Here is an 8,878-nt window from a genome sequence, read left to right as displayed (position 1 = left end):
TATATATATATATATATATATATATTATATATATATATATATATATATATATATATATATATATATATATATATATATATATATATAGAAAAGGTTAATGCTAGTGAATAATAAATGTAAAATGTAATGGTATGTCTCGCAAACAAAAAAACAAAAAACTAAATAGATATATCGATGAAAGGCAACCGTAAATACGTATTTCTGACTATTTGGTCATCATTAGTACGGTGCAGCCGAGTTGTAAAAGAAGCATGTTACCTTGGGAAAGGATCACTACAGGAGCAATTCGACCAATTTTTGGCAATAGAGTTAGTAGACCTTAATGATTTCCAGTGCAACAACTCACAGTAATCCCAAAGGAAGTTACAGCTACTTTAGGAAAGAAATACCAAACGTTAAAACGTTTAAAACAAATAGAAAAGGTTATTGCGAGTGAATAATAAAGGTAAAATGTAATGGTATGTCTCGCAAACAGAAAAACAAAATAAATATATCGAAGAAAGTCAACCATAAATACGTATTTCTGACTATTTGGTCGTCATCAGTATCGTGCAGCTAAGTTAGAAAAGGAGCATGTTAACTTTGAAAATAATCACTACAGGAGCAAAAGTTAAAAAGTAAGTACTTTTATTTTTCAGTTGTAATGGTTAAGCTTGTACTATTGGTTTTTTGAGCTTTCTAGTAGCGTCCCATAAATAGTCAGTACTTTTGTCATTATTTAACTCTGTATGGTAGGTACTAAATATTTCTTTTTGAATCTTTTTAGTTCTCCATTTTGACTACCATTATTTAGTTTGAATGTCGTAGCAAAGGTAATTGACATTCTTATTTTGCTCACGGCATTCAGAAGGAAGCAGTCCAGTAAACCTTTAAAAGCGTGTCAGTTGCTTTAAGTTTAAGTAAGTTGCTGTCCTTTCTTGCAATGCTTCACAAAAATCCGCTCTAACCGGTTAATCGTCGGTAAGAGCTCTTGGACGTGGCTGTAATGCTAAAGATGTAGCTGCTGCTCTTTAAGTATCCTTCAAGTAAGTACTTGAAGAAACGTATTTGTTTGTCTTGCCATATTCCTTACTCTAACTGCTGGATATTGATCAAGTTAATTTAAAATAATATTTTCTTTATTAATTGTTCTTGTTATTCTTTTTCTACCAAAATTTATTTTATTTGGTCTCACATTCCCAGTTTCTCGACAAGTTTGTTCAACAGCTCTAAATGTTATTTTACTTGTGATCTTTTAGGAAACATTTCTGCATAACGCCTAAAAGCAGAGTTTTCTAAACATTTAGGAAATGTATTCAACATTTGAGTACATTTTGATAAACGATCCTATTTTAAAAATAACAAGATTTCAAAAATATAAATATTGTTGACTTATCGTCATAACAATCAATAAATGTCAGTTTCCCATGGCAAACTTCGAGAAAATCAACATACTCGTATACCTATTAGAACCTTATCCTTATCATTACTTTATACCAGCATCGGTTATTACTTCATAATTTTTAAATCAAAATATTCCCAAAACGGTATACAATATCGAGTTTCAGCAAGAGTATACCATTTTGTTGTATAATTGTATGATGTTTAAGTGCCCTTGGAATTTTGATTAATAATTCTATCCTTAAAAAAGTTATGTTGAATAATAGTTGGTACGTACAAAACATATTCGTATCAAATTTCATTACAATGTTGCCAGTAGTTTCGGCAAAATGGTAAAAATTATTTTTCTTCAACGCACGTTATCTTGAAAATGGATGGCGTTAAAAAAATTTTTTACTAAGCAAACCTCAATTATTTTTCAGTTTTTTACCTAGACTTTTTTTTGAAACATCTGCTGTATAAGGTTACTATAAAGTCTAATTATAACTTATCCACTTGACCTTGTGAAACTAATTTAACTACTGCTGTTGGAATATTATCAGCCCCCTTATTAGATTTTGTTAGATTTTTTGTGCGTTGTTTCTTTGTAATTGTTTATATTTTTTGGTTTCTTACATTTTCCAACAATTTTTTAATGTATTCCGTTCACCTATCGAACTTTCTGTCAGACAGCAACTGCAAACGACAGCCGCGGTAGACGTCATTACTTTGCAGTATTAATTTGTATGAGACTACTTCCGACATCTGACTACAACTGCTGCCCGGCAGAACGTCAGTTGCTGTGCCGCCCGCCGGCATACTTGAACAAACACAGTAGTGCCACACAATACTCCATTTAGTATTCTGTGGTACTGCCATTAATGCCGCCGTGAAGTTGGACGACATAGAAGTATTGACAAACGAAGAAAGTGATTATTTTATTGATCTAGTGTCCAAATATTCATGTTCTACCATATACTGGTGGAAGGTTAAAAGTTTATTAAAAAGTACCCTGTTTATTCCACTGCAAAAATGCGAATTATAAAAATTCACATTTCAAAGAAAATATTTGGAACAAGATCGCCCAAAAAGTGAATAAAATCTTTTGATCAATGTTTCATAAGAACCTTCTTCCAGTCTAGTTAAGTACAATGGTTATGCATAATACTATAACTAACAAGGTATTTTATGCTCACTTGCCGTTCTAATTTTAATCGACTTTGCGCATGACGTCATAGCGAGACAAAGCCAGGGGACTTGTGTGGATCTTATTTTAACGATGCATCATATGGCAACGTTGTTCCATTACTGTAATGAACAACTTCGAAACTTAAACAATTAACGGTAAGTATACCTCGATGCCATATCTTGCAGTAAGAAGTCATAAAAAGTTACTTTCTGTGAAAACGTGGTTTGAAAATTAATTAGTAATTTGTAAAATTAATTAAAGAAATATATGAATCTTCGGTTTGCTTGTGTGTACTGCAAATAAAATGGATATTGCTACAAAACATAAATTGAATATAAAAGACCGGTAAAATGTAAATAATTTGAAATATAAGGAAAAGCAGGTCATACTTCAGACTTTATGAATATCATTTAGACATTTATTTTACAATCTTCGTGATTTTTCTCTTGCGGATATTATAATTATCTTTAAAATGTTTATTTAGAATTAATATTTTAAAATACATTTTACATATAAAAAAAGTAATTTTACATCTTCGCAACACTTACATATTTTACAGCTTCTATTAGGTTTTTTAAATAACTTTTAGTTATTTTTAATTTGTTGCCATTATAACTACTAAAAATATGTTCCAGTTCACTACATTTAGTTACAAATTCCAGTGTTGGTTTGAGTAAACCACCCTCAGAAACGTGGTTTACCCAAGTAAACGATTTATCGTCCGGAATATATCCAGATATTTCTTTTTTTTTTGTAACTTAAATGCAATGAAACCGGCTAAATTTTCCAATCCATCACATTTCAGGTCTTTTATATTCGAATTAATAAAATCTCGATGACTGTCAATTAAATCTTCAGGGTTAATTTCTGTATCACCACTAAAATGTTTAGCGAGGAAAAGATCTCCTCAGTGACAATTTCATAATTAATTATACTATTAGTAGTAATATTCCACTATAGTTTTTTTTTTAGACAATAGTCAGCGTCTGTAAAATGTTTTGATCATATTCTCGCGGTTTCTACATTAAATCATTTGTCTCGCTGAAAACACTTGAAGACCCATACTTTACGCATTTGTTTGTCTGTAGGAAATACAAAAAAAACGACACTTCGAAAAAGATTTACTTTTTTTATTATAATTGTTTAAACAACCAACCACTGCGCAATACATTATGGCAACCAAATAATTACTCTTCTTTATAAAGTAGCTACAGGTAGTCGAGAGGAAGTTGCGTACGATATATAAATTAGGTGATATTAACACAGTAAACTGAATGTTTTCACCACAAAATTTATATACCAATATAATATACAAAGTCTTTACTACATCAATGAATAAATAAAAATCTCATTCACTACGTTTTGAAGCACACAGGATAGCAACAGATAGAGCATTTAATTTGGCATCATTAAAGTTGTCTCGGGTTTACGTCACAGGTGTGCGAGAGAGTTGCAAGAACATGCGCGTTGACTTATCTTGTTAGTTATAGTATCATGATGGTTATGTAGGTTTTTTGCTGAAGCATTAATACAATGACAAATCGTCGTTGTGATGTATGTAAATAAGTAAATATTCGGAACGCACTCAGGTTGGTAACATTGTAAGAGTGACATCGAAATGAAATAGAATCAGGGCCCTGATTCTAATTGAGATTTCGACTCAAAACATGTCGTAATTAATATGGCGACGTCGAAACACCGAACGTCGAAATGCGACTTTGCGAGCCTTGTGGATTTCAGCTGAACTAACCAAACGACGTCACTAATTTTTGATTTATCGAAATTAATTTCAACTTCAAGAAAGTGGTTGAAATTTCATTTCGAGTCGAAATTAAGCTGACATGACTGGCTGGACTGGAAGTGGAGAACTGGAGAAGTGAACTTAGGTTCAGTTTAGATAGACGGTGTTGTGTTTTGATTCTTGCAAGGGAAACTGAGGCAAAAAGTATTAATATGGCAGCGTTGTACGGACATTTGCTGGTTTTGGAGAAACTAAAGAGGATACATATCCGACGCTCACAACGGAGGATAAAAAGAATGTTACAGGATACTCAAAATTCTTTTTCACTAAGTGATGCTTAATTTAGGCAGCAATTCCGGCTTAATAAACAAGCTGCAAATTATTTGATAAGGGTATTAGAACCATATTTTTAGGAGGGGGTTTATGCCTCCAAGATACCCAAAATGTTTAGGGTAAGTATTACTAAGCTGGAGTAAATTAAAAATATATTAGAATATAACCACTAAGTCAAATCTCAGTGGTTATATTAACCTTAGTGGTCATAACTTAAGGATCTCCCACATCGCCTGTTTTCTTTCCTTGCCATCTTTTGTTTCAATTCAAAATATAATTGAGAATGGCCACTATTTATGATTTAACAACTCAAACAAGAAAAAAAAGACGTCCACGTAACGTAAACAAAACAAACATTCAACAAGCGTAGTGCAGCGTGCAGCCAATAAACAAGAGGGCCAACCCAAATTTTCAGCAGTGTCAAAACGATAAAGTAAATATCCACAGTTTTAACTACAATCGAAATGAATGAGAATCGCTAGCGATTGCGACTGTCATGGAGTAGTCGCTTTTAAATTTCGACATCAAAATGAAATAGAATCAGGGCCAGGCTGAATCTAGACACGATAGAGACAAGTTGTTTCATTATAACCTAGCCTCCTACAGAGTTAACCTATCCTATAAGCCCGACCACGTGTCATCACAGTCGTCATCTTCTTGCAATAAAACTTGAACCATTTCGTAATCCATATTTTTTTATGTAATACTCAACCTCAACTGTTTTTATTATTATTAGGTGTTGTGTGTATGTAATGATATGGCAATTTTTGGGGATTGGTCAATGTATCAATCAACAGCAATTAATTAGCAATAAAATACGCCGCCAAGATGGGCCCTGAAATTCTTTTCACTACCGAGATATAGCTATGACTATTCTAGATTATATTGTTTCTTGGCGTAAAACTTTGGCAATCAATTTCTTGTGGTTCGCTTTTCGGCCGATATCTGTTTTTCCGGGAAGTGTTTTGAATAGGCGATGATGGGATAGTTTTTGGGGATTGGTTAATATACTTATCAACAGCAATTACTTAGCAATATAATATGTCGCCAAGATATGCGATGTATGCCTTTTCCTTGACAAGATATAGCTATGCTGGCTTTACCGTAAAATTAGCATGCTCACTGCTTCTCGGAAACCGTAATAAATTAGCAATAAATTATAATGTTGGTCTGAATTCGGCCTTATAAAATGGATATGTTAACTTTACAACTATGTTTTTATTGGAAAATCTTGTTGTGTAGGTGTATGGACTATACTAACAACAATCATAAACTTGTGTGTTTTAAGTAGAGGAAATATACACATTTCTATTCCAATAGGAGATTACACGACAATAAAAGAGCTGATGATGCACTTGCTATACAATCTCAGCTACAAAATACCTCGACAAATTACGTGGCAAAATGTATATTTTACGAACATGAGCTAATAGGGCGGAAGTACAAGCAGGAATCAGTTTAGAATCATATCAGACTTCCTTACTAGACATGGACTAACACTTTTTTGGAGACTAACAAACGACTCCAAAAAAGTATGGTCGCCATCAACTAGACCTGTACAAGCTGGTACAGTGCTACATCGTTTTGTGGCGTTTCTAAGACCTTTATTATCTTAAAATCATGACAGAACTACATTAGAACCAGTATACAAATGGTGTAAGATTTACTAAACATATGGTAAACGATAGCAAGAGGCCAAAATAAATTAAACATAATTTTAAAAGTATTTATTTATTCTGAAAACTTTCAAATGTATGTATTATCTATCTTGTTCTTCTGGCAATATCTTCTGAATCCATTCCAGCAGATGTAAAATTTCGTTTTTCTTCAACTCATGCATGGTGTTTTTAATAGGTAGAAATTCGGCCTTTATTCCGATCTTCTGAAGGTCCTGAAACGTTTTTTCACCCCACGAAATCGGAACCATTGTGTCTCTATCACCGTGTAACATGTATAATGGTGTAGTTGTAGACTTGGCTTCTTTTAGTACGACAGATCCATTGTTCAGGAAGGATGACATGGTAAAAGCACCAGCTAGACCGGGATTGAACCTGTACGCTGTATGTAATGCTAGCGCTCCTCCCATGGAGAAGCCACCTGGAATAGTATAATAAAATATTAAAAAATTTAGAGATGCGGTAGATGGGCTTGTTCATTACGGATTATAGCCAAACTACACATCAGGTTTTTTTAAACAAAACTTTAATCAACAGCAAAAGTAACAGCACTATAAGTAGATAGAAGGTTGTTGAATTATAAAAGACAGTTATAGGAGGAAACATGAAGTGAAAGAATCCAAAAAGAAATTGATAATGATAGTTTTATCACAGAATAAATAACAATCAGAATGCCCACTCTCAGATGCCGCCTTCGAAGTTTGTCAGCACGCAATCGCCATAGACTCGAATTGAGAAATTTGTGACAAGCTACGACAGAACTATAATTAAAATTTTTGGAGATTAATAATTTAGTACATTTGAAATAATCTAATCTATTTTTCAACTAAAAGTACGAACAATATAGTGGATATTATGTCCATAGTTGTCCAAATTAAACCGGGTTAATTTTTCTATGCACACCAGATAAAATGTCACTGAACAGCACTGGTTCTTACTACCAAACTTACCTACAATTATTCTATTTACACTAACATTGTTATTTTTGCTTATTTTATTTATAAATTCTTTCATTACGTTGCCAATGGAATCCAAAGTTTCGGTATGTTCTGGTACATCCGGTGTTATACTGTGTCTATCAAACCAAACATTGCTCATCTAAAGCATAAGAAAATTATCTAAATTATATCTCGATAAATATGAAGTTTCACTGAATATATCAGTATCAATATACAGAGAATTGGTCAGGGCATTTGAATCCGCTTTGTTAAAACTAGTTACCGAATTGCTTACCTCTCCACCAAGTGGTGTATAAGGCTGAAGGGGAGCTGTCGGAAAGTAAAATTTAATATGAGGTAATGAAAAATCTCCTACTAGAAACTTCATCCAGTCCAAAAACCCCTGACCAGTGTCACCTAAAAAATATAAAATTTATTTTCAATATAGGCAACCAGTTATACAATGTATTTAGTAACTAAATTATCGATTTGGAAATTAAAATTTTCGGTTGTTTTGACTTTGACGTGACATTCCTAATGTCATCATAAGAACAATATGTGAGGTTTTAAAAATGAAAGTACAATTATTTGTCAAATTAAAATTAGTTTGAAAATTTCAACATATCAACTACAATTAAAAGCTTCAGAAAATATAACCATAACCATTTCGCTAAATATTTGATATATATGTGCATGTACCTACCTGATCCATGTAAACATATCACAACTGCTGAGCATATTTTTTTTTGTTGATTTAAAACATGTACAGCACCAAGGGACATTGTAATGAGTACAAAATATTATTTATGCTTTAATGAATATTGTAGAAACAAATATTGTTATTTTTAGAGACACATCGGCGAACAAAAATATTTTCTGATAACCTTTTCCTTTTACTTTACCTAAGGAAAGTAATTAATATAATCGATTTCGGCTTTCGATTAAATTAAGTAGTAAGAACAAGAAGGGTACTAATTCATGAATGGAAATAAATAAAAAAAACTATGTTGAATATATAAACAAAGAATATAGACGCACATTGCGTATTATATTCCTTGATATAAAGATGGGCCTGTGTGTGGTTGGGGAATATATTATATTTTTATAAAGATGCTAACAATGTACCTGAAGTTTTACATTTGTAATGTTGGTTGCATCTAAGTAGTAATAGTAGTAATAATAATTCCATCATTCAGGAACCAAAGATTCAATGGAGATTGCTTGAACGAAAATAGAGAAATTATGCTACACTTATATATATTATATTATACTTATTATACAATTATTACTACATTCATCAACCTTAAGTAATAAAATATATTAGAAAAATGCTACAAGAGCAGATAATTGACTTTATATTCAGTGAACGTAGGAAGTGATCACAAGTTATTATTTGTCCAAATCAGAATTGGGAAAATCAGACACTATAAATGAATCCTATATCTTCTTCTTCTTCTTCTCGTAGCACTACAACCCGGGGTGGGTTTTGCCTGACTGTACAACTTGCTTCCATCTTGAACGGTCGTCCATAATAGTTGGGTCAGTGGGTAGCCTCAATGTTCTTAGATCTGACCATATATTGTCTCTTCATCGCATTCGTGGACGTCCTAAGGGTCTTCTTCCTGTGAGGGCTTCCTCCCAT

At 32.6% G+C, this 8,878-nt stretch overlaps 1 protein-coding gene across 1 annotated transcript; it reads right to left on the bottom strand.

The window, feature by feature from the left end:
• Positions 1-6,334: 6,334 nt before the first annotated feature.
• LOC140438048 (lysophospholipase-like protein 1) lies at positions 6,335-8,162 on the bottom strand. The gene is made up of 4 exons (XM_072527762.1): positions 7,940-8,162; positions 7,532-7,653; positions 7,249-7,396; positions 6,335-6,719 (listed from the first exon to the last, which is right to left on the bottom strand). Exons 1-4 carry the CDS (start codon positions 8,016-8,018, stop codon positions 6,382-6,384), a joined length of 687 nt encoding a protein of 228 aa, XP_072383863.1. The 5' UTR covers positions 8,019-8,162; the 3' UTR covers positions 6,335-6,381.
• Between the last annotated feature and the right edge of the window lie 716 nt (positions 8,163-8,878).

This window comes from Diabrotica undecimpunctata, chromosome 1 (genome assembly GCF_040954645.1).
Source record: "Diabrotica undecimpunctata isolate CICGRU chromosome 1, icDiaUnde3, whole genome shotgun sequence".
NCBI lineage: Eukaryota > Metazoa > Arthropoda > Insecta > Coleoptera > Chrysomelidae > Diabrotica > Diabrotica undecimpunctata.
This window is presented reverse-complemented; position numbering and strand designations above follow the sequence as displayed.